The sequence below is a fragment of the Ischnura elegans genome, chromosome X, assembly GCF_921293095.1.
Source record: "Ischnura elegans chromosome X, ioIscEleg1.1, whole genome shotgun sequence".
NCBI classification, from domain to species: Eukaryota; Metazoa; Arthropoda; class Insecta; order Odonata; family Coenagrionidae; genus Ischnura; species Ischnura elegans.
In genome coordinates, this window is record NC_060259.1 from 41,699,191 (window position 1) to 41,726,562 (window position 27,372).

General features: G+C 39.5%; 1 protein-coding gene across 3 annotated transcripts in view; it reads right to left on the reverse strand.

The window, feature by feature from the left end:
* The window catches only part of LOC124171701 (trypsin-4-like), an 86,305-nt gene that overhangs the window by 23,410 nt on the left and 35,523 nt on the right, over positions 1 to 27,372 (reverse strand). For 2 of the 3 annotated variants that reach the window (XM_046550959.1, XM_046550960.1), the window contains exon 3: positions 4,680 to 5,182. In XM_046550959.1, the coding sequence (XP_046406915.1) occupies positions 4,680 to 4,784 (105 nt within the window). In that variant the 5' untranslated portion in view covers positions 4,785 to 5,182. Of the gene's footprint in view, positions 1 to 4,679; positions 6,880 to 27,372 lie in introns of those variants that run through there. The other variant, XM_046550961.1, reaches the window with a different exon arrangement.

Consider the following 27,372-nt stretch of genomic DNA (forward strand, 5'->3'; position numbering starts at 1 on the left):
GCCATAATAATTAACTTAGGATTGCGTTATATCCTTCGTTTATGAATTATTTGAATTTTGATTAAATCTGTGATTTAATGCGGAGCCATTGAATGTACTCGGTATTTAGCATTAAATGAACTCTGTCATCAGTAAGGATTCTTTGAATTACATGAAATTATTATTTTTCTTCTCATGCTAAAATTTTCAAGATTTGCCTTCCTCAACTCCTGAAATTACAAGCCTTATATGGGTTCAAGAGTGGAGATTTTACCCGGTTTGCGGTTTGAAGAAGTCAAATTTTCGCAAGCTATTAGTCGGCTCGTAGCAGAATGCGTTAGCCTTGGCCCAAAAAACGGATATCCTGACAGCTCATGGCCGAGTGAGGCATGAAAGCGCGTGTTGCAATCATTGCAATCTCCTGTGTCGCCTCCGCTCCAGAGCTTCGAATTGCAATTTTACCCATCTTCGGAACGAACTGAACGCAATTAGGGTCCTTCAATGAATAATGACCATCAAAGTTATGTATTGCTACAAGATTAAACAAATTGTCACAACTATCTCTCACATTTTGTCCTCTTTATTGCCGAATATTGATCCTTTCTTGAATAAATAATTCCCTGACTTAGTCTAATTCTCAATTTGATTAATTTTAATAATAATAAGGAATTATTAAATTTTGGCAATTTCAGACGAATTTAAACTTTATTTTCCAATAATATAAGACTTTTATTGAATATTTAAAATTCAAAGTTCAGTCAAAATTGCATTATGTGTTGAAACGACGTTCTCGTTTAGCGTAGCTGTAGGTATATGACCTATCCATTGAAGTACATTCTATTACATCTCAATTACACATAATACCTATCCGTAGTAGAGGGCCACTGTTTTCCGCAATTTTAGAGAATTTTACTGAAAGAAATACGAGAGAATAGCACCAATATTTTTACACAGTAATCTAATTGCAATATACTCGTAATCCATAGCTTTTTAAGTAAAGTAATTAATGCTTTGATACATGAATTGCTTCACTAAAATTCAAATCAATTAAATTTTGCTTTAAGTGTACGAATCGATTCTAATTAATTGTTTCGAGTCCAACAAAATGGTTTCAGTAATCGCGCCATCATCGACTGCAACCTTCGTGTTTTTCGCTGTCATTCTCGGAGACAACCCTCATATTAATTAGACGCTTATGTCCAATACAGACCTTGCGCTGTGAGTGATGCAAAAGTTACGAAAATATAACGAGGCGTTGGGTGCATGCTTCGTGGAACGTGCGAGTGCAAAGACTTGCGTAAAACTCAGAAGCCTTGTCACAGGGCTGGCTGCAAGTAGGTGAAGGTTGTGTGCGACATTAAGGGGACCCACGGATGTTTTTATGGGGAGGATAAGCTGCCATGAGATGAAACGCCCACTCTTCTTATCATTAGAAGATGAGTATAAACTTATCGGGCGAAAATAATATGGCTTAAAAGCGGAATATTTTCAGAAATGTTTTCATCGAAAGTCTTCATACGTTTTCTCAAAATCAGTTAGAAACGTCATTTATAAACCGTAGTTATCATTGCTTTTATAGTCTAGAGTACCAGGTATTCAATCGATAATGAACTTGTAACGACTGCATTATTATATTTAATTCTAAACCATTTGTTTTCGTTATTAGATCATTTTAGCGTTGGCGTTTTGGATGTTCAAAAGGTTAATTACGACGTAAATGAAAATGTCAAGAATTGGTAAATACCCATCTCAAGCTGGTTTCTATAGCTTTTTTTAAGGAGAGAACTCCATAATAAAGCTTCTGTGTTCCTAACATATTTGAGGATTTAAATGCTAAGAGCGGCTCTAGAAACAAAATTTTCACATTTACAGATAACTTATTGATTAACCCTTGCGACCATCGAATATTCGCGAGGGATTCATAGAATTAAAGTCAAAATGATTATTTATATCCATTCTTTCCTATGACTGGTTCATTGGCATTTAAAACACCAAAAGTTTCATTTAACTCCCTTCCAATATTGTGTTGCCTTATTAATAGGTGCTAGCCACCAACCGATAATGAGGATAAAGAATTAGCTTTGTTTCCTTTGTTAGTATTGAACAAGAATAAATCAATTTAGATAGTTTTCTACCATTTTTAAAGCAAGGAATTTTATTTTATGGAGAGGCAAATATGAATCCAAGGTAATTTTAAGTTAAAGCTTGTGTAGAAATTTTTTTCCAATTCTCTCTGCAAGTTTCATGTTTGAAAAAATAAGCCCCACCGCGTCTATTTTTTTAAAAAGTGATGGATATACACCATTAGACTAAACCTCCATGGTTAAAATAGCTAAATTTGGATGTCTGCCCAATCCTGGTGATAGGTACCCCTCTAACATACTCTATTACGGACGCCAGGATGCCGACCAATACACATTGCATATTTAAATGGGATAATTGGCATGGACGTGAAATTCCCAAGAATGCACTCTCAAAGGAGTCCAAGTGAATCATTCTTATCTCTCTGAGGCAGCATTATTGTTAAAAGATGTATAAATTTAATGACTGATAACCGAATACAAAAATTGTGTATCAATGCACTGCATAAATTAATTACTTCCGAATCAGTCACACTTACTTAAAAATGTGCAAAAAATACGGCAAATTATCCTAAGAATTAATTGGACTCGGTTAAGATTTTATCCTGGTTCTCCCACACTAGCAATATGGTGATCCGGACTTGAATCCCGGACCGAGTCCTATGATTTTTTCGCAGCGGAAGACTACTTTCGGTGCGTATAAAGAGCGTATACGTAAGCAAAAATGTGCTGAAAATATAATTGCAGGTGCTCCCAAGGAATATTTAACAAAAAAGGTAAAATAACTTCAAATTCCTGTGAAATAATATTTCCAATATCCGTTTTTTGTGAAACCTCTAATAAATTGCGAAATCGGTTTAAGGTACAATTTTATCCTACATTTTCGCACGTATTCTGCTCTATTTTAATTTCTTTATTCAGATTCAACAGGAAGAAGCTAGATGGTAAAAAAATATTTTGATCGTTAAAAGTCGTGGGAGTTAAAAAGCAGAAAAGTGAATTCCGCTCTTCCGTGATTCAGGACAGGCTACTTTCCACTCTCCCTGTCACGTTATCTGTCACTCTATAATGAAGGAGATATTTACCAAGAAAACTTGTCCTAAGCGGAAGTTTTAACCAAAATTTCCCCTTATTTCCTAACCTAAGATTAAACAGGCCGTCACCCCTCTGTCCTTCGAAAACTTAATTCACCCTTCAAACAACGATACGCGAATACGTGTAATCTTAAGGTGCAAAGTAGCAGGGGCTCAAGAGGAAATATTTACAAGTTATTTAAAAATCAATACATTAACACAATACCCCAATATAAACATTTTAAAAGCTAATTAAAGTTTCGATTTGCTCCATGCAATTATGCTTCCCGCACTCGTTGCTTAGTTGACCACTTTAGATTTCCAAGTAATTGTAATGCTTGAAATAAGAGCACTTTGAACCTTAAGAATCAAGCCCGTAAGTGTCAACCCCGTTCACAGACAATCCACTTGGTGCGCTTCATGCAGTTATGGCTGTGGTATTCCTCATCGCCGGCATATTCAACCCCACACGGACGCGCACATCTTTGATGCCTTCGGTGCGAAGTAACAGCTGGCGACTATGAATTAAACTCCAAGGATCAAGACGTGGGAAGCAAATGTCAACTGTTGAGTAGACAAGGATTAATATCCTAGAAATTTGTATATACCGTTGGATAGGCATTTTTGGAAGCCACCCACAGCTTACACCATTTGCTCCTTAGAGGGTTTATAGGAAGAGAGGAGAGAAACCCAATGTCGGAATTAGTTTACAGTAAACGAACGGCGCCAAGGGGACCATGAAAAAACATCCCACTCGACGGACGGAGGTTTGTACTTAAAATGCGCTTCACATAGCTTTGAAGCAGGGATCTGGCTAACTCTGAAATCTGCCACAGCCTGAATAAGAACCCGGTCTATCCGGTAGGACAGCCAGTACTACAGCCGCTGCGCCAGTCTCTCCAACAGACCGATTGCTGTGATTAAAGTGCTGCATTTGAAGTGCCCTTCTCTAAGCACACGAGCAGGGATCGGGCAGTCCCTAAAATATCTCCTCTACCGCCGGAATTTGAACCCTGGACCTTAGAGTGGGAAGCTAACACTCATTCATCACGCCAATCCGATCCATATATTGATATATGCTGTGAAATTTTTTTATGAATGACTTAAACTTTGTTTTTCCACACAATTTTTTATTAAATCACGACCATGATTTCGACGGGTGACGTCATCTTCTGGTGAGGAGTTCATTCGTGTACCATCTGAAATTCTGGTATTAACCCTCTAGTACTTAAGATGGTCCACCAATATATTCCTCACCAGAAGATGTCGTTGGGCGTTGAAATCATGGTCGTGATTTAATAAAAATATTGTGAGGAAAAACAAGGTTTAAGTTATTTATTCACTATGTTCGGCAAATTCCACAAGTATCGCCGAAAACCACTAAATGTGTATGCTGCGAGCTTCGCGATCTGACCGAGACATTTGCCGTCAGGCCGAGGTGCAGACTGGTAGGATGAGATGTCGGCGGCGCACGTGTCAGTCCTGGAGGGCTCTGGAGCCGGGATGACGACTTCGGAGTGCCGCCGGTGCAGGGCGCGTTACTCACCACATGTCGTCGCGGCGGAGAGAAGGCTGGGGCGGCGGGCGAAGCGGACATCGGGCAGACGCCGGCGGCGGCGATGAGGCAGGCGACCACGAACAGCGGAGACATGGCGGAGGGCTCGCTTCAGTTGTTTGAGGAAGGAGGGAAGAGTTGGTGAGCTGTGGTGCGCGGCCACCCACCGCGGCACACCTTTATATGTGGAGGGCGGGGCGGGGGAGGGCGTGCGAAGCCCCTATCAGCCGCCGCGCCACGCCCGGCCGCGCCTTATCGCTGTGGGTCAAGAGCGGGTCACGGCCATGCTGGTAGTTGCAGCGCTGTCTCAGTGGTGCGCGGAGGTGCTGGTGAAAACAATGCCGCTGCTGTCATTACGTCGCACCGCCCCACTCCCCGCGAACCCTCGCGGAATGCACCCCGTCGCCGGCAGGGTCCACTCCTCTGATGCAACGGCAGAGCAGCGCAATGAGGTTGTTGGAAACAGTTGACAAACGAGAGTGCACCGCTTTCTCCTTCAGCAAGAGAAAGTAATGAAACTATGATTCTTTATAAATTATGCACGTTCTATGCAGTCAACGGGATCTGAATCCAGGCCCTTGGGTGGGAAGCTTACACTTAATCCTCCACACCAATTCGAAGTAGCATATCAGCGCAGTGAGGTTGTTGGAAACGGCAGAAAAACGAAAGTGTACCACTTTCTCCTTCAGTAAAAGAAAGGTATTAAGCTCCTTCGAATCTTCATAAATTATGCACCTTCTATACAGCCAATGGGATCTGATTCCGGGCCGGATTGGGGTCGGAAGCTAATTCTTAAGCCACCGCTCCACCCCGCAAAGGCATAGCAGCCCAGTGAGGTTGTTGGTGACAACAGAACAAAAGAAAATATACAATTTTCTGATTTAGAAAGATGAAATACCGAGCATTCTCTGAATATTTGCAGTGTTATTTAAATGGAATAAATTCTGGCGGGATTTGAACCCGAGCCTTTAGGGTGGGAAACTTTCTCTAGCCACCACACCGACCTGAGTCCCATAGTAATATGTATTGTGAACTTCACGTTCTGAGATATCTGTAGACGGAGGAGAGGATTCCTTTTCCTCCATTTCCGAAGGCTGAAGTCCTTTGAAACACCATCAGTGGAAAACTTCCTTTCCTTCGTAAATTCATGATCTTAAGATTCCGTCTCGTTAAGCCTGAATCTTTGGAATATCTGCTCGATTGCAATCGGAAAGCGTGGGAATGTGTAACTCGCAAATATTTTTTTAAACGAGGGGGGCCCTGTGGGGGTCCGAAGGGATGACATTTATTCTGATTGAAAACAATTGGTAAAAAAATCCATCGTTTTCGCGGTCACTTAGCTGATTGGTGTCATTCCCGGCACCGTTTCATCCCAAGTTCAGCCCAAGTAGGAGTCGCTGAATGGAAATCGAAAGTGGAAGGCGTTGGGGGGTGGAAGCGAAGTGTCCCATCCGACCTTCGCTACCACTAAACTGTTTGGCCACAATCTTGATACAGTGAAATTTTAATGTTAGCTCTTTCTTTAGACAAGGGGCGTAAGATGTAAAGTTTGATAAAAGAAAACCCTGAGATGATAGTATAGTTCGAAGTGAAGCATTTTGAATAACCATACACAGACAGCACTATTATTCTTTCGGCTCGCTGACCAAGAACGTATTATTATTTAATTGATTTAATAAATCGTTTAATCCTTCTCTGCCAAATGAAACTTATGGGCCTCAAAAGCGACAAGGGCGCCAAGTCTGTAGAATAATTTTTGCTCTCAGGAATGCAATGATATGTCTCACTTCATATTTGATAGTGGCTTAAATATCACCTCCTCAATGTCAGCGAATTTCCAACCCTTAAATTGATACCTTTTAGTTTTGCCCACTACTCACTATTGCATGCCCTGTTTGCCCCATTTTTACACACTGCATCAGCGCGTTCGTGACACTTGCGTTTTCTTACCTTGATATTCACCCTCTACGCTGAGAGAGAACTGAAATATCATAGTATCAGCGGATACTAAATATCTTACTGTGAGAACTTAAGTTTGATAAATTCATGTGAAATGGATTTAAATATCGAAAAATTGGAAATAAAAATTGGAATTGAAATTAAACGGATATCAGGGACAGATCTCCTTATTGATACCTTTTATTTTCCAATATAACCTGAGGTTTCAGGCGAGATGGAGTAGAAACGGAACATAATGAAGAAGCAGGAGCAATTTCCACAATTTTAAATTTATTGGTACTACCGGTTTCGCTTTATACCCTGATGATGCTGTAAAGCGAAACCGGTAGTACCAATAAATTTAAAATTGTGGAAATTGCTCCTGCTTCTTCATTTTATTTTCCATTTTGCCATCCGAGTGTCCTTAGTACAATATTCCTAATAACCGAAAAATGAACATTTTCTATTTTTTCCTGGGAGGGAAAGCAATGCAAATTTTGTGGATTTTTAGAAAAGAAAGAAATATCTAATAATTTAGTGATTAAAATTTCACTGTCACAAAAGAACTCCTTCGCTTGGAAACAGCATGATGGATGCTGAACGAAATATTATGGAAACAACCCTGGGACATCAAAATCAGCATATTTTACGAATTCGGTACACCAGCTGGCGCCTTCATAATTCAATCGTGATAGAATACATCTTTGTTATGATTAGATTTCTGGTGATAATTCTGCCACACATTGCCTATAAGCAAAGATACGTATTATTCACAGATATGAAAATAATAGATATATAATTTCGATTAGACGAATTAATCTCTCTTATCACAGAGACCTGAAGCCTATCAAGAGGTGAGAGGTTTCGTTTAGCACTGAAGAATGTTCTTAATTTGAGCTTTCCTTCAATGTTAAACATTGTAATTAAAGAACTCAAAATTTCCTCCACTTTGATCAGTTTCAAATATAACTTTCTGACATTTCATGTCTCTCGACATCTATGATAAATCTTCTGATAAATTTCGCCTGAGATGCTATTTTCTAAAACTATGATGCGTTCACCAATTTCCAATTACTTAATAATTCCACTACTTCATCCATTTAGATAGATAAAGAAAATGCGAACGTATGAATAAGGATTTTAATGTTAGCGTGAAATGTTTGATGTTCCATGAATTTAACGATTTGAACTCTTACCGAGTCTTCAACAAAAGAATTACCAAAGGAATGGTTTTCAAATGTGTATACGCAGGAGGGCAAAGGCAACAGAAGAGAGATAATCTAAATGGAAATAGTAATATTTATTTTCTGGGTGTAAAGCGCCCCTCAGAACACCAGTTTTACGTATTTATGAGCTTATAAAATCTCTATACGAACTGACAGTGGAACATTTATGAAAAAAGCACAGTAATAATAAGTGCGAACATAAATTTAAAATTTCATGCGTTAAAATTTAATAAGCTATGACATATGACAAAATGACAAACCAATGACATTTCGTGTAAAGAAATCAAACAGAGCTTTATGAGAAATAACTGGGAGTCCGCTCATCTCTGGATTCGACGATGACTGAACTAAAATTAAAAATAGTTAGAAAGCTCCTAAATTTATTCAGCAAGACCGAAAGAATGGTCAAAAAACGCTATAAATTATGGGTAAGCTTAAAGGTAAGGCAGCTATCACGTTTGTTGCCGAAGAAACGACGAAAGTTTTTCGAAAACTAGCCGTGGATTCGCTCGTTTTGGAGAATCTATGTTGTCAGAAATTCCGCTCCCTGCAACCACCCTCGCCTATACCCTCCACTGAATTAAGCAGCTATGAAAAACAAAGTTGCGTAATTCAAATTAAATTAAGAAAAAAACGGCAGTTTGAGGTTGCTAAGCATATCACATAATCCATCAGTGAATGCTTACCCACTCCGTTACTTCTCAGCAGGTCAGTAAAATAAAATATCGCCATTGGAACATCCATATTTTTGCTGTACCAGCACGGTAGTAGTACCACGGCATCCCACTGAGTATTTTAATTTTTGGATTTCAGTGCAGAAGTTATTGGAATTTCATTTTCGTTCAATGCTACATTATGACAAGTAAATTAAGTGAATGCTTTTGTTTTCACCCTTCTACGCCTGCTCTCCTCGAGAGGGGGAGGATAGAGGAAGGGAACGAGGCGCTGCACAGTGGGCTGAAATCGAAAAAAGGTGAAAAAACCTTAAAAATGATATCTTTGAGTATAGGAGTTGAACCTTTTCACAGTAATTGAAAATACATCAGGGCATATTTTTACACAAACAGTTTTTCATATGTTACTTTTTTAAACAAAATACATGGCCTCAAAGTTGAAAAATTTCGCAAAAATAGCCCGCATTGAATTTATTTTCAAAATTCAGCATGTTAATACAAATGGCACACCTTTTGTACTAATTCAATGGTAACAGAACTTTAAAATATTATTACACGTTATGTTTTTGATAATTCTCATTAGCTTTTACGACTTAGTTGTTGTATTTGTGGCCGATACTGCACGAAATGACGGACTCTGATTTTCGTAGAATTGTTATGTTATTTAGGGAATTAAAAAAAGGATCACCGAGTTACCTCGAGATATTTACAACACATATACATCAAAGCCTGTAGTGTGTGACACGTAAAGACGATCTGCAACCACCTGCGACGCCAAAATCATGATCGGTTTTTTGGACTTAGGGCACAGTATATAGCAGTATAAAAAGATTGACAGCGAGTTACTCTCAGATATTTACATCAAAATTACAACAAAAGGTTTAGAGTGCCTATCTAAATAAATAATCTGCGACAGTTCGCAACAAAAAAAATAAAATCGGTGTTTTTATCGTGCCGTGCAGTCCGCGGTTGCTCCCTGGCAACATGCACTAATGCATTGACAACCATTGTGCAAAGTTTCGACATCCATAATAAAAAAAATCAGTGATGACGTTTTGTCCAGCATCTTTCGATTTCATCGCGCTGTGCGTCGCGTCGTCGCCGACTGTCGCTTATCCCCTTCAGTGCCAGTGTATGGTACATCTGGTTTTCCAATAATTTCCTAACCTAAAGGCCTGTTTACACAGTACATTGACCCGTACGAGTTAATGTCTAAATGTGTGAACGTGAGCATGAAACCAAAAATGTTCCAATCCTTTCCACAAAAATCATTCGCGCACTTTGATCCAGACTAAGACACTTACACTCGGACTAAGACGCAGACCCAGACTAAGACTCAGAACCGCGCTAAAATTTATACCCGGACTAAGACTTAGACCCTGAATAAAATTTAGACCCATACTAAGATTTAGACTCGGACCAAAAGTTAGACCAGGACTAAAATTTAGACCTAGACTAATATTTAGACCCGGAATAAGATTAGAACCTGGTCTAATATTTAGACCTGGCCTTATATTTGAACTTAGACTAATTTTCTGGCTTGGGCATATAATTTGACCAGATATGAAACTTATTGTTAGACCTTATCTGCCTACCTGTTTCAGCTGTTCCCAAAGAAATTGAATATTGTCCTGTAAGAAGTGACATCCAGAGATTTTCTCTAGACATACCGAGATTATAAATGATCTAGGTTTTTCCCCATGGTCTAGCCTGCATCTGTCTCAGACCTAATCTTCCTCTGCCGCGCGCACGGCCATAAATTCATATAGAGCAATGCAACGGAATGTATTTGTTGACTTGGCCGTATCCTACTTGGTATTTAAAAATCGCCTGTCAGGTATGTTACCAATTTTTTCACCTGACAGTGGCCTGATGAACATGAATATTTCTGCAGTAAGTATTATTATACAATTAATTTTGCCGCGTTTATCGAGGAATGTCATAAATTTCTCTGTATTTGTACTGGATACTTTCTTCTTGTGTGATTATGAGGTCTTGTCATCTGCGGGAATAGGTCGATTCCTCAGCCCCTTTAAATGCGGCCTTATTAAGGCTTTCGGGCTTAGCGTCAAGTTGGAGCACTGACGTCACACCGTCTATATTTTCATCATTCATGATATGATTTTGAGCTTGATATTTCGTTGCATACGCGAAGCAGGACTCATGAGGCACGTGAGTCTAGGGTAAGCTCAATTTATGAGTATCTCGAGTCCTCATGGCTCCTTCGGAAATAATCAATGGATGAAGGCGGTACTTCGTGGAATTACCGAACGTTGATCGAGTGACATGACACTACTTTGTCCTTTCAACACAGCTTTACACTTTATTATCATTTTCAAGCCGGATCTCCACCCTTTAAACTGACGGATTGTCGTTGAAATCGACCGGGGTAATTATACAGCAATGAGGAGAAACCATAGTAATTTCACTTGGCATCCTTAAGATGCATGTTGCATATTTGGACCAATGTGTTCCATATCAGCGCATCCTCTCTTTGTTGGATCAAATTCTGGTCTCAAAAACAAAGGTAACAAGTAAAATCTTTTTCCTCGTGTCTAAACCATATGCCATCATCTTCTTATTAAGGCTTTCATCAGGTTTCTCTTCGATGCCAATCTTCTTAGGATTTCCTCATTACTAACTCGGTCAATCCATTTGATCCTCATCATTCATCTATAGCACCACATTTCGAAGGCATCTACCCTTGATGTCTCCGCTGCTGTCATTGTCCATACCTCACTTCCGTTTGGAGCATACTCCAAATATAGGTTCTTATAAATTATTTCTTTGCTTCCAAAATTAAGTCTCCGGGTGTAAGCAGGTCTCTCTTTTAGTGGGATGGTCTCTTCGCGTGGGCTATTCTGCTGATAATTTCTTTCTTGCTTCCCCCGTCGCTAGTAATCCTACGGCCAGTTTGCGTTCACCGTTCTCCTATTTGCGGTAAAAATGAGAGTGCTCCATGCATCCAATGGCGCTACGCCGAACCTCTACTTTATTCAACCATACTTCGTACTCGGTGTATGGGTCGTAACTAAACTGTTGGAAGGTGAAGCACTTGGTCCCTCAGGTGCGAAACATAATCTGTGTTTTGTTTCGCCATAGGGTTTTAGTTTAGTTTCGACCCGAAGTAATTTTGACTACGATTTCGTTTCGACCCTGAGTTTAGCTTCGCGGGTTTATGTCCATTTCATTTCGTTTCTACATTCCGCTCCCTGGAACGAAACGATTGAAATTTTACTTGTTTTGACTTTCGTTTCGTTTCCATTGCCATCCGTGGTTTTCATACGAAGTCTCCTAATCAACACAGTATATATATATGTTGGCTTAATGGGTGAGAATGTGAAATGATTCTGAAAAATACGCACCAAAGCAGCATCATTGCATGTTTTTTCCATTGAATCGGCACAATTTCCGGCTATTTCATAGTTAGGATCAATTAATATCGACATAAATAAATAAATAAATAGCTCAACGCATGAAAAAATAAAAGAAATTAACGTCAACATCATTCGAAAACGTATATTAAGTAACGGCTTCCCAACGTCCGGTGCGCGGATCCCCGGCCACGCGCTAAAACAATTAGCGTAACTTTTTGCGTCACAATTAGATTTTTAATTTTTCTTCAGAATAACAGAACACTTTGTTAAATCTGACCTACGTACGTAAAAGTCATAAAAGATTATTCCAGCAGTAATCCCCGCTGCATATTTCCCAGTCCATTCTATATTAATGCACAGTGATCCATTTATTTGAGGGATGACCCGAATAAACGTAATATCACATTGGATAATGCATTTATACTGGATAATGCTGGCTAAGAAGGACAAGTGTCACATTGATGGGGCCGAAATTGTCATTCGACTGCCGCTGTCATTACATTTAATTTGGAAATCTGTTGTCGGCGGAAAATAAGTCTGCCGTACGCGCCCACAGGTGAGTCCTCCGGCATTAGCCTGGATTTCAGATTATCTGTCGGCGTGACTCACCCGCGACCGCGAGCTAAATAACCTGAAAAATGTGAGAACTGAATAAAAAATAATAAAAAATTGAGGAAGCGTGTGGTGGAGTGGAAGGTTTTGAATTTATTCCACTGCGTCCTGATTACCTGCGTTTTTCATTTCAATGCCATTTCTACCGGCATGAGACTGAAATTCATGCGTCGAGTTTGGCATCTTAAATCATTCAGAGGGTCAGAGATGACAATTATTATGAATTCAATGAGATATTAATAAAAAAATATGCGGAATATTTTCTCTCATACAATCCTAAGGTATTTTCAATCAATTCAAGTTTGCGACGGTGACATTTTATATGCCCTGCCGCTAAATGTAATTAACCTGCTCTTCTTTATTTAACTATGGTTCGACTTCCTATACAACACTCGGTCAATCGAATGGGACTTTTTCTAAACCACGGCCACTTAGGTCTATCAGGATTTCTCTGAAGATTGCAATGCAAAGCTTCCACCCCTATTAAATATGCACGTTAGGTTTATTTTTAACATAAATAAGAATGATCATATTTTCTCCTCTATTTTACCCGTCTTGCGTGGTTAAAGACAAAAACTAAGAGAAAGTACATTTTTGGTCCATACCTCTTCTGCCTTTTCAAAAATAAAGAATCTAATTACCCGAAGAAATTTTTTTAATGCCAGAAATAATAAGTCCAGCATTTTTACTAGAATGGTTCCTAATTTTCTCTTGACCCCACACAGAATGACCACTTATGAATAAATCTTTCTCCTTTGCCGGAGCACGATTAAGGAATAGTTTCTCCAAGGTTGTGAATGATAACGTCTCTTTTATCTGTTTTTAAGAAAAGATCTTTTCGTTTTACAAGGACCCTCGAAAGTTTATAACTTCTGTTGTTTCTTCTTCTCTTTTATATTTTCGTGTCATTTTCGCAGTAAAGTATCCGCCCATTTCTATATTCTCCACATTTTAATTTTTGTTGTATGTCTATTATGAGCGCTTCTCAGTGGCGGATACACATGGGGAGCGCGGGGGGCGCGCGCCCTCCCTTTGCAGGGCCTCCCGTATTGCCAAACATTGCAGAACCACAATTGTAACTTATTTATATCATAAGATGGCATTGTCTAGTATTTGTGTAATACACTTTAATTAAAACTTTCTTCAACTTGAGAGCATGAGACTTGATTATTTTTTTATTTTGATAACAGTAAGGGTAACTCAAGATATCTTTTGCGCCCCCCTTGAGTTTTTTCTGTATCCGCTGCTGGCTCTACTGTATTGTTTTATTTCATGTTATTAATGCATAATTCCAAGAACAATAAATCATATTATTATCATTATTATTTTTATCTTTTTCACTGAATTTTTTTCAGGTTTCACTCAGTACTTTATGCAAAGAGTACTCTTTCTTACCTAAGTAACTCTTTATTGTTATGTTGAGTTGAGAGATTTTCTCGTGATATGGCAAGTTGAAATTATCATGGCCTGTTGCAGCTAGATGTATGTATTGAGATTAAGTTTGAGTATTGTAAAACTAATTTTATTTGTTTTTTGATGATACCAGTATATCTTCATCTATATTATTATTATTTGTCCTTTCTTACCCACCTCGAGAAGGCTAATTTCGACGCTAGGTTTCTCTCCACCCATCTCTCCGAAGTCTGTTCTCATAGGAGAAATGATAAGAGCTGCCTGTCGCCTCCAAACACCCACCAGACTCCCACCGAAAATTGGGACCCCGGTCCTTCTCTCGCCGCTAGTCCTTCTTTGGGCCCCAACATCGCTCATTGATCCCATCTCCCGAAGTGTTTCCGAAACGCACAACCTTCGACGCCCTTCCCGCATCCCTACCATAGGCGGAGTGCAGAGTTTTATGTTGTTGGGTCCAGCAATCCTGCCGAGGATTCTGGAGTTATGGAATACCTCCCAGTGAAACGGAAGATTCCCCGCGACCTCACCTCGAAAATTTGTTTAAATTAGCCTCCTAAAACATTATTTTAAGTACTATCTATAAAGGGTGTTGTGAGCTTTAAACTTTTGTTGTTTTAGTTATCATTTCTTTGAATTTACAGGCTTCGTACTTTTTCCGGACAAGTTACCATTTACGTATTATGTACTATGGCTTCCCGAAACTTGACCTCCCCCGAAATTAAAAAAAATTAATAGATACTTTATGCTCGCTCGGTGCTCACACGACGATATTATATAGCGGCTCAGGGACATCTAGTAGTCCAATGCGACTTAAGTCAATAATTATCTAAGCGAATTTGTAGGTGCAGTGTGAGTAGTTGTAGTACAGTGAGTGAAATAATAGTGCTGTGAATAAGTAGAGAGGTGATCGACTTATGAGACTCCTGAGGGACCGCGGAATTGACATCGACACCGAGGAGCTAATTCATTTGGTCGCTGCAAAAAAAAAGCTAGAACGCTAAATTCAATTTTATAATAATATTTTTAAATTTTCCTCTAAGGGTTTATAATGAATATGTATATTTAACCGTATACGCTATTTTATTTATCTTATAAAAATAATTTTACGTTTGTCTACTATTTCATAACCTCCCTAATATTTTCCTGCTATTTTCCTGCTTTCCTAATATTTTCTGGCTACGGCCTTGTTTTTGGCCGCGGATCATTCGCTTAAAATTTATGGTATCAATGTCATAGCACAAGTAAACCTTGATCAGCATTTGCCTGTATCTCTAATTTTAAAATTTTGCCTTAGAATTTTATCATATGCATTTTTATGCATTTGAAAAACATTGAAATGTTGAAACAGGTCTACTCTGTATACTCTGAAAATTTAAATATGATAATGTAAGTTTTTATGTGGCAATACGTCGTGATAAAAAAATACAAAATACAAATGGAGGGGTGTGTCCTCCCTGAAAAAGCCCCATAGGAAGCAAAGGTCCGTGCTTCGATTCCCGATACGGAGTTATTTGTTTTCTCTTCGTATTTAGCTCGAATTTCACCGTCGCTGCGGTAATATTCTAACGGGGTCTTTGATGCGGCAGATTTGAAAATTACCTCACGGAAGCCATGCTTATATGATTATGTGTGTAGTTGAGTATTTAAAGGTAATTTTTACTCATTGCTATTCGTTTGCTGATTTCGATTTTCTACTTTCTTATTGCTTATTAGGACATTCTGTGGACCTTCCTCTTTAGGGGACGCATTACTCTTACGACGATCGTGTAATAGAGTTATCATAAAGGAATGGTGCAGTTATGAACATTGTATAAATTAAAGCAGAATTAAAAACAATTTATTTTTTTCATATTTGTAATTTGTTGTCTCAAACAGTTTGTTTTTACATAATCAATAAATTCCAATATGTGCACCCTTAGTCGCTCGACAAGCTAGAAACCTGGCGTCGGCTATTGCCTACTCCCAACGTAAGGCGCCAAGGGGACCACGGCTTAACGTCCCATCCGACGGACGGAGTGCTGCGCTTGAAGTGTCCTCCACACAACAGTCAAGGAGGTAGCAGGCAGTGTCTGAAAAATCTCTCCCGCCCTATCCCTGCTATCTTCCTATGAATGTTGAAACCGCTCCATTCTTTTATGATAACCCTGATAATAAAATGGGTCGTATTTTGTCTTTGTCGCAACGGATTGGCACTCGTTCAGTGCTTACGTTATCAAATGAATATTTTCAGGATATACCGAGTACATGTATGTTTTTTAACATTATTCCATAACCCAAATATAAAATAAAATACCCCAGATAAAATGCTGATAGCAAATTTCAAATTTGCGTTTCTGGAATATCTGGCCAGAGTCTACTCTCTATGCGTTGAAATTTTCAAGATGAAAACTCACATCATCACAGCAAAAACTTTTGGAATACCTCTACGCGTCATAGATTGGTTGGTCCAACGTTTTCACGGATGATTCTGAACGCTTTGGTAAGGGAATCTTGGCAAGAATTTCTTTGAATATTTTTCAAGGTACTATCGACATCGGTCGGGAAAACATGGGTCAGCCCAAACAGCTGTCAACTTATTTAAACTTTTGTTGTTTTGCTGCACATGTTCTGAGACGTATCCCAAAAAAAATTAATTGTAGCGACGGATACCCACTAAAGTGTTATGCTATAATTATGATTACTTCAGTTTGAAACGAGATGGGGTATGACTGGGTGCGCAGGGGTCGTGCGTCTTCTTTAACCACGGCTCTATGTTTTTCGGAAAAAATGCACCCATAATCTGCGGAATCCCGGCGGCATTATTCCAAAAAAGTGGGCCAGGTGACGTCAGCCACAAATTTGGTGCGTCCCGCACAACATTTTCGACCTCCATCGATTCTGATGAAGGCCGTGAAATCAAATTGCGTCGTATAGCAGCCGACCGACAGTGACAGACGAAAATTGTTTCCGGTGAAAAAAATGAAGCGACAGGTAACGCTATGTAATGAAATTACGTGAGAAATTCCTTGGAATCATTACGAGTCGCGCTAGGAAGCATCAGCAGTTTCACCTTGAGAAGGTACGGGAATTCACTCGAACGCTGTCTTGGTCACGTATTATTCGCTTGAGTCCTTTATTTTCATTGACTCCATATATTTTAGCCGAATGCTATAGAAGAGGTTAAATAAGCTAGCGTGAAAAAATACCAATCAAAATCTCAGCATTTGTTAAGTTTGTGGATAAAACATTATTTTTAGATGTATTTATTCACTGATTTGTGAATGAAAAACTTTGCTGTTTCTACAATTTGGAACTTTATTTTCCTGACTAGTTTCGATACACTGTATCATATTCATAGGACTAGCAGTACAAGTAGCGTTGCTGTGGGTTATATACCAAAAAGGGGGGGCAAAGAGTGGAAGGGGTGGGGAGGGGAAAGGGGTGGAGAGGAGATGTCTATAGAGCGCTACATTGTTGCACTTCGCGTAGGAGGGGGGGGGGAGAGGAAAGGGAACGTACTTAGGGAAGGCGGCGTGGGTTAGCGTCATGGGGATTATTTTTCGGGTGCAAAATTGGGATGTCCAGGAGGGGGGAGTGGAATGGGAAAAGGTTGTCATTAGTGATGGGCTCTTTCTTTTTGACTATTCTTAAAATTTCCAGTTGCTCCCTGATGTCCATTTGTGACCCTTTCTTCACCCGGTGCAGCAACTCCGGGGTGAAATCCGCCTGGTGTCCTTCTTCAAGGAGGTGGGACGCAAACTGGGACATCCCCGTTTTCTTGATGTAGTCTCGTCTGTGTTCTTCGCCTCTAATGGCTAGGTTCCTCCCCGTTTGTCCCACGTATTTGGCGCCACAATCACTGCATTTTAGTTGGTAAACCCCACTATGGAGGGCTGGGTTTATGGAGTCTTTGATGGGTGGAAGCCAGCTTTTTAGATTCCTGTTATTGTAGTAAGCCGATTGAATGTTCATTTCTTTGAGAAACTTTCCTATTTTAATAGAGGGTTGTCCTACATACTTCAGGCGTCGCCACGATCCTTTGTCATTTGTGGTTGAGGAGTAAAAATCCTTGATTAAATTTTTTTTTCCTTTTGCCTGCCAGTAAATCGTCGATTAATTTTTCAGCGTAACCGTTGGCGACTGCAATTTTTTTAATTGTGATTATTTCTGACATGAAAGCTGTTGGCTCTAATGGTACGGCTAATGCTCTGTGCAGCATGCAGTGAAAGGCTGCTAATTTTTGATTAATGGAATGTTTAGAGGATGGGTGGATGACCTGGGGCCGTATTCTGTATTTCGTCGGTGCCGCACCGGTCGGTTTCCCTTTCAAGCCCACCGACTGGACATCAAACCGTACCGACAACGGATTCCGCACCGACGACGACACTTTCAGCGATTCTGTAAGGTCGCACAGTGGGCTGAAATCGAAAAAAGCTGGCCAAAAATCAAAATATCGACTTTTTCATTTCGAACCGGGAATAATATATTATCGTTTTAGAAGGTCCAGGGCATGTAAAACTGAAGTTAATTTTCTGTCAAAATTTTTTGTTTAATTTTTATAGCTCGCCAAAAATCAATAAAAATCTATGAAATCGTGCGTGCGCGATTTATGCGTAAAAGTTCAACGTTTGTTCCCCATGCAATGGAAAACAGTGAATAATTCGGAATTTTTGAGGATATTTATTGATAGTACCACTCTTTTAGTTAATTAGGAGCGAACTTTTGTTTAAGTCAATTGTTATTTATTAACTTTATGATTTGTTAAAAATATCACTGTTTTTCGTTAATTTTTTACCTAATGCTAGGATAAAAGTAGTTACCGCCGCTTGCCGCTCCTAAGATATTTATATCAGGAGTTAGACTGAAGTCTATATTATGAGTCGGAAAAGAAAAATCTTGCTCCAACTTGCTCCCCTTTGATTTTTTCGTGGTAAAGCAAAATGATGTCGGGCGGATGTCGTGCCCCGTGACCCGCAATACACGGCGTATGCTCTCGGGTACTTAGGATGACATGCGTCGTAGTCCGTTTGAGAGACTGGATTTTCCCTTAATTGTGAGTGCATTGTACTAAACTACTTGTTATTTGCTGTTATTTATGGTTTGTACCCTCTTCTGACGATTATACCCCTGGGTCTTTCCGCTGGATCCGCGTGCGGACGGCAATAAACCTAACGGTTCGCGCGCTCTCCAAGCCCTAAGTCCTCGGCGGCTACCCCTACGCACCCAGATTTGTTCTTTTACTATGAACACGTCCAAGTGTTTCCATTATACAAATTAGGTTTTCCCAAAACATGCAGTCTATGCGATTAGCACGCTCATTTCTAGCCGAGTACTAGTCTCACTTCAGTATTTCTTGCTGAAGTGTGTGCAAAGGACGTTTACAGTTTAGCTCCCCAGTTATGGATACACCATTAGTGACTCGATGAGATTTACATAGTTTGATATTGGTAAACAGAAGGGGGACCATCAAGCAGAAGAAATTGTTAGTACCGGAGTTTTTACACTAAAAACTTTTTTGGGAGGAGATGAGAAATTAAAAACTTAGCTTGCGGCCCTCATTCAAAAATTGTTTTTCATCAATACTTTCGAAAGTGGGATGCGTGCACCAGAGTGAATAGTAGATTTCTGAAGTTGAATCATATTTGGTTAAAACAGCCAATAACACTTCCTGACGCTGTGTTAAAATATCTCCCATGTTCGTCTCCTTCAGGTGAATGCTAATGTTTACGGATAAATGATAATATGTACTGCACGCATTTACAACTGCGCGTGTATTTCATACCTTGTTGCCTTAGTTCGTGAATAGTAATTATTTCGTAATTTATCGTTGTTTTAGGTTAAACATAAAGCACTCCTCGTGGAAGACCGTCACAGCATTTCGACACTGCAGGTGGAAGGTCTAAACCTAGAAAAGTGATAAAACTGCGAAGTTCTACTTTACTGGAGGAATCAAGTGTAGCAACTTCCATAGAATTCGCGAAAAATACACCAGACAAGTTTCTATAATTGCCACAAACTATGACCTTTTCCATAGACTTCGGCTTACGTCAGATCCTTTCATTCTTGTTTTGCGTGGATTCCCCGTAAAGTGAAAAAAATACCAGAGGAGATGAAAAATCTTCTGTTGAATAGCGAAAATATTTTAGAATATGAGGAGTTTTTATCCTCTGGCTCAGAATAGAATTTCATGTGGCACACCTTTGTTTTGAGAAATTTTCAATACAAATATTTGTCAATGGTTTTCATTTTTAGTATTACTCTTCAATGACCAAAACTTCAGATTTAAAAGACTCAATAGCAATTTTCAATCATCACATATCTTATGAGAAGTTACTGGATAGCCTAAACATAGTTGAATATGAAAGAATTTCTGTTTTTCCCTTGATATTCCCATATCAAAATTTCGACTTGCCCCTGGTAACTACGGTTCCCGCATGACTTTTCCCCTATTTTTAAATTTTACCGCCCTCGTAAACAATGTTCTGGACTAAATCATCCTAAATAAGTTTCATTGTGTTTATGCAATAACAGATTCGAAAAAGTTTTACTCATTCAGCAATACTTAAGACTACAGCGATTTTTGGCCAGCTTTTTTCGATTTCAGCCCACTGTGGGTCGTCGGTTTCAAACCAGTCGGTACGGTTCCCCTTCCTTCCCAAACAGGGAAAATCCGAATATATCCGAAGTTTCACGTGTCTCCACCAATGAAAGAAGTGAAGACTCATTGGCACAGTTTGTTGTCGTCATTCTCAATCTTTTTATTTGCGGAAATTACGACTTATTGCTAGATTAAGATAAACGATATTGGATAAGTTGTTAACAATGCTTATATAATGTGTGGTAGTAATGCTGTACCTACAGAATCGAAGGAAACAATATTACAACATCACAATAAAGTTTGTATGTGATGGAGATTGTTGTTGCTGGAATGAATTATTGAAACTATCCTTGAGATCGTAGTTTCTTTTTTTAAATATTGGTTCCGTATAATGCTATTTATTCATGATTTGGTAATATAGTTGTCATTAAGTAAGTTCCGTATAAATGTTATCAACGGAAGGTTATGCCATTGGCACCGTAGCAGACGAAAATAGCATACCATGGTACGTGAACGTAGGATTCAAATGCAAATGTAAATGTCATATTAGAGGAACAAGTTAGGAAATTGTTATAAAAATATGGAGCTGGGTGCAATTAAAAGAAGTGTAATGACGAGGAAGTAAATAAATTGTGATTGGGTGAAATACATATGTATAAGTTGCGCATTCCAAGTGAGAGAAAATGATAATATTGCGGTAAACCTCATACTTATTAACAAATATCTTCTTTTATCGTCAAGGGAATCAATGGCTGACGATGAAATGAAATATAGTTGCCCGTTACAAATGAAAGAAACTGATACCGTTGTGGCAAACTTCATACTTAAATAAAAAGATCTTATTTCTATGCCGAGAGAAACGCCAAATTGATGATTGAGTGAAATAACAGTCACCTATTCAGAGTGATATACAGTGATAACATTGCGGCAAAACTCATATTTAATTAAAAATATCTTTTTTATGTCAAAGGAGCAAATAAATGATGATAGAGAGAAATAAAGCCTATTACAAGCGAGTGAAAGTGCGGTAACATAAATGAGAGAAAGTCATTATATGTTAGCAAACCTCATTTTTATTAACCATTATCTTATATTTCTGTCAAGGTAATTAATATAGATGATGACACAGTGAATTATAGAGGCGTATACGAAGGGGCAGAAAAAGATAACATTGGAGAAAACCTCATTATTTACTCGGTGATGAGGTAAAAACAAAATAAAACGTACAATGCGCACCGGGGAATTCATGAAACCCACTAGTCGGTGGCCGTACCGACACCTCTTTGCTGTCGGTACGGCTACCGACGATCTCCCGTCCTCTCGTCGGTGCCGCACCGACCGGGTTCGTACAGAATCGGGAGTCGGTGTGACGTCGCACCCGACGAATCGGTGCCGCACCGATCGGTTTGGAGTTACAGAATACGGCCCCTGATCGGTGCACGTGGGTTTACGATAAATAGTGAACTTGTGTTTCCCGTTTGTGATTGAAATATTAAGGTCCAGAAAATTTAAAGAATTCCCCTCTGGTAATTCCATCGTGAATTTGATGTTGATTATGTATTTATTCAATTTGGAAAACAACATACGCATGTATGGGTGCGAAATCTGGGAAATTTACCAAAAAATATAAGTTAACCCACACAGAAAATAAACATCTATTAGATATCTGGTAGATATCTACAGATAGATAAATAGTTATCTAATAGACATCTATCATAGATATCTATTAGATATATTATTGTCAAAATAGCAGCAGTTCTATTAGCCATCTACTGTAGATGTCTATTAGATGTCTACTGTAGTTGTCTATTAGATATTTAATTATCTGTTTTATACTTATCTATATCTATAAAAAAATGTCTCATGCCTATGCTTGATGCAATTAACATTAGTGAAAAAATTGTCGCCGTATGATCAAAATGAAAACTACAAAAAAAATACCCATCATGGCATTGAACTTGTGTTCCCCGCTCCGTAGCCAAACGCGCTTACCACTACACCAACTAATTCTGATGAAGAAGTAGAGCTTTTTTGAAATTAAATAACAATTGTTAAAAATACCACTCGGAAATTAATTAATTAAAGCCAAACTAAGGTCCATTCAATGGAATCATACATCTATTCATAGATAAAAATAGACAATATATAGATACAGTTGGCATAGTCGCCACGCATCGTTCTACGCGTCGCAAAATTTTTCAAGTCCGCCATCACTCCAGTAAGGAACCAAAAAAATTGTCCCTAAATCAAATTTTATGTCGCTTCCATAGCTCATGAATCGCGTTTTAAAACACACTTTCGGAGATGTATCCAAAATCGCCCCTTGTCACCTGCACATCTAATAGATGTCTAATAGACATCCATTAGATATACATCTATTCATAGATGAAAATAGACAATATATAGATATCTATAGATATCTATTTTCCGTGTGGGAAATATGATGCCTTTTAAATGATAGCACGATAATATTGAAAACAAAATTACTCTAGAGATAGCTGATTAAAGTTGTACACGAAAATATCCAACAAAAATTTTAAGCTTCTGTTTCAGCGATAAAGTGCGCTTCTCCGTTGTTGTCTGTTATTTTCATTTGATATCTTATGGCCGTTTTACATGAAACACGCAATTGCGCAGGTTAGAACTGTATCAATTTCTCTTTATGACGTGCAATTGTGCGAATGCACCAACGGAATTAGAACCGGGGATATTTTCCAATCTCACGTCCATGCATTCTCGCATGCATACAAGCAATTCACCGATTCACACGACACAATTTCAACTGCGCCTTCGAACACACGTCAGATGGTGCAATAGCGTGCCCTGTGTAATACGGCCATCAGTTTGCTGTATTACAATCTAGCAGGCTTGAGTTAAGCTCTAACCTCACCTACACAACCGACTTTCGAGTTCGGCAACTGTGCGAGTGAGTGAGTGCATCATCAAACTTAATCCGATATCTCACGCAAGATATTGTGGACGTGATGCTTTACTGTTCTTGAAAAATAATAGGCAACTCTCACATTTAATATCGTTTATTAATGGGCTCGTCCGCCAATTTTTTTACGGCCGATTGTGATAGTTTGAAAAATAACGAGACCGTAATGTTTCAATTTAACGATCCGTTGCCTACTTCTCGAGCTATTCGCGGTGAAAAATCGACGGCCTTAATCATTTCGCAGGACAGTTGATGACTACACCAACTCGATTCCAAGCGCGATGGCCCGCCTCACGAATCGCACGCTCGACGGGCTCTTTGATTGAGGCGTGAGTGGACGGATGCGGACGGATTCTTTTCTCGCCGTAATCGGTCAGAGTAAACGGCGCCATATTTATTCGACTGTCTTGGATTTGAGCCCGACCTCTCCGTGATAAACCAGATATTCTCCTTTTTCTTGGGATGCAACCTTTTAGCAGCGTTGGGACTAGGACGTCTTGAATGGCCGTCTGATGGGGAACATTTACTTACTGCATCAATTATGTCGGTTGCTAAGTGTTAACTCCTTGTCTTACCGTAGTAATCCGCTGTTATTCCGACGATAAGGCTAATAGAATAAGTTCCGTAAAGGGCTCGCGCGAGCAAAGCCTTAGGATTTACCTCTGGTAGGTACCGGATAGACGAAACTGTAGGAAGATGGTGAAAGCTATAATAGAATAACCGTCCTTAGCGATGTGATTATCCATGGATGCAAGAGCGAATAAAATACTGTGAATAGCGGGGTCTTACATTCAGGCACAAAAGTGTGATTTAGTTACCCTCTTCAGTCCTGAGGTCGACATACCTCTTTTGTCATTGGTAATCAGAAAAGGAATACCGAAAAAAAAATGTTTCGACGTAAAAATATCTCTCATATTGAGCCATTCGCAGGAAGGTTTAAAATAAGAAAACACGCAATCGCCGTCGATTTTTCATGATTAGGTGACGTCTTTAGATTTTCCGCTTATTGACTCCTTCAGGGAGAAACTTCCATTGATGGAAAATACTACATTGTTACGTCGCGTCGCGGATACAAGAACGGCAGGCGGATCCCGTCCCCTCCCCGCTCGCTTCTCCCCCTCCCACTCCTCGAATACAGCAATGGAAAATAATCGCTCACATCCACGAGCCGCACGCAGCCCTTGCCCATGTCCGATAGGGCGGATCGGAAAAATCGATTTTTTCAAATCCATCTGGCCCAATGAAAAAAAGTTGTGGGACCGATCAAAAATAAGGCCTGAAAATTTTTAGACCTCTAGGTGAACCCCTGACCCTCGCTCAAATGCGATTTGGGGGGTAAGGGTCAAAATTCTAAAAATGTAATATTTTATGGTCATTTCCCATAGATTTTGCCAAGTTACTGCCCTCTTAAGTCGAAAATTTCGTGCATTTTGACGTATCTGCCACAGTTTAGCCACAAAATGCCTAATTTTAGTCCGCGTCCGCAAAGAAAATATTCCAACGCCACGCAGCGTCGCGGATACAAGAACGGCAGGTGGATCCCATCCCCTCCCCGCTCGCTTCTCCCCCTCCTCGAATACAGCAAAATTCATCACGCGTGTGCTGCTAGGAGGGCGTTCATCTTTTATAATATAAATCGGAAGATGGTAGAAGGTAAAAAAGGATGCGTTGTGAGACGACTTGTCTCTTATTTGGCGCCTCGTCGGCGTTTAACAAATCGATGTTACCAGCTTTTAGAGAAGTGATGAAATATTTTAGATCCAAGAACGCAGGAAAGTAGCCTACTGTCTATGAAGAGGCCACTGGAGTGGCTATGAAGGTGTGCGAACTTTGGATATGTGCTTCTATTCCGGTATTGTCCGACAGCTGCGACTAAATGGATTTTGGTTGAAGGCCGCTCGCGTCCTCCCCGCTCGCCTCTCCCACGCCCAAAATGCACCAAAATTCACAATAAGTGCGTCTTTCTTCTTTAGTCTAACTTATATTTGATGTTTCAGCATCGTCTATGGAGGAACAATCACGAAAGAATTACTCAATTATCTGCTTTCCAGTCTGTATTTCTTATGTAATTGTATTCCTAGTCTTCCGCTGCTGTAAACAAAGTTTTGGAGAATTCTTTCACGAATCTCCTGTCCATATGTATAATAAAAGCAATATTTAACTTCAAATTTGAACGTTCATCAATAGATTTTTGAATTTCCACAGCGCTAAGGTCAGATATAACCGGAGGTACCGTGGTCTCTCTCCAATTTATCATCAGCGGGTAGTGCTTTACGTCGATATTCTAATCCAGCAATTAAAGAAATCTCGGATTGGTCGCCAAACGCATCCTCGCAACAACGCAAATTGAGTCCCTAGGTTGCCCTCCCAATGTTTGTGTCGCAAATCTAACTCAACTTAGTGCAATTAGAAAATATACCACTGCAAGGATGAAATATGATTTTATGCTTTCCCGGCGAAAGATGCGGATAAACTCTTCTCGGGATGCAAAACATTTACCCCTGAGGATGAGTTCCGATTCGGAGCTTGAAACTTTGGCCATTGCGGAAAAATTAACACGGTGTGAATCCCGAGAAGAGTTCACCCACGCTGCAAGGGATATTGGAATTATGCTTGTAGCAGAGGGATGATGCCTCCTTTTTTGGCGGTATTCACTTTTTACCATCGCATTCAAATCCTTTTTAATTTTATCTACTTTTCACTCGGAAAGGATTCGAGAATCGCAGATTTTATAACTTTTGGTAATCCTCCGACGGGGGAGGCAAACCCCCAAAATTGGGACCCTGTTTCTTCAACTAACACCACACACTTGGATTGATAAGTCGTCTTGCCTATTTTTATCAGACAAGAGTATAGTCTTTCATTCCATCAAAATACTCCCTTTTGCCCTTTGATACCTCTCTTTTCGTATTCACAGTAATTAGCATCTTTTTTTGTCTGAGTAAGTAATTCTGGTACACTACCTTGGATGTATGTTACGAAGTTATGATTTTTGCGTCAGGTAAAGTTACGAGGACGATCATTGCTGCTGCTGGGTGCTTGCATATATCTCTATCACAGTTGACAGACGCATTTTCCCCGCAGAAGTTCAAGTTTGAGTTTAGTCATTAATGTTTATTTCATGAGGAACGTAGAGATACAAATCGCCTGATTTCTCGTCAGTTTAATTTTCTTCGGATGAATTGATGAATAAAATTTTTGATACTATTTTCCCATACAAGAATTGACGATGTTGACTTAATGCTCTCCGACGATTCCTTTTTTTTCCTCAGTTGTCGAATTTCTGTAGGATTCAATCCAGCAGCCATATCTTTCGTTTCGTCCGCTTATCTCTCAAAATACTTCTTCATTAGGGGGAACCTTATGCTCCTTTTTGCACACATACGCTAAAAATATCGCATAATTTCAAATATTCTTTTAAAAATGTTTGAGTTTTGTACTTCCCCGTAGTAAAACCCTACTTTTGGCATACTCGCATTTTCCGTAAGTTTTAGTACTTCCTGCGGTACCGCTATATCCATTTAGTCACATTCATAATGGAAGAGAAGTGCGTCAGCATTGTTCGCACACCTTCATAGCCACTCCAGTGGCTAAGCAAAGCTAAGCAAGGCATGGTATAATATACGAGAAGAAATACGATTTGAACTTCTTAACGTGCTTCGCGCTCTTCAATTGTTTCGGAATGCGGAGGCAGTGTGGTGATCGCTGAAATTATCTTGTGCCCATTGACTTATGGGTAATTCGTCACTGCTTACGTTACAGTAATTCGTCAACAGAACGAAGTTGCCCGATCTGAAGCGATAGGCGGGGCGAAAAGAACAAGAATAATATCGGAGAAATTTTTCACTTCGCTTCGAGTGCCGTGCCGAAGCAAAGACTCGGGCGAAAGGCGAACGATAATCACCGCCCAGGTCACTCTCAATAAACTA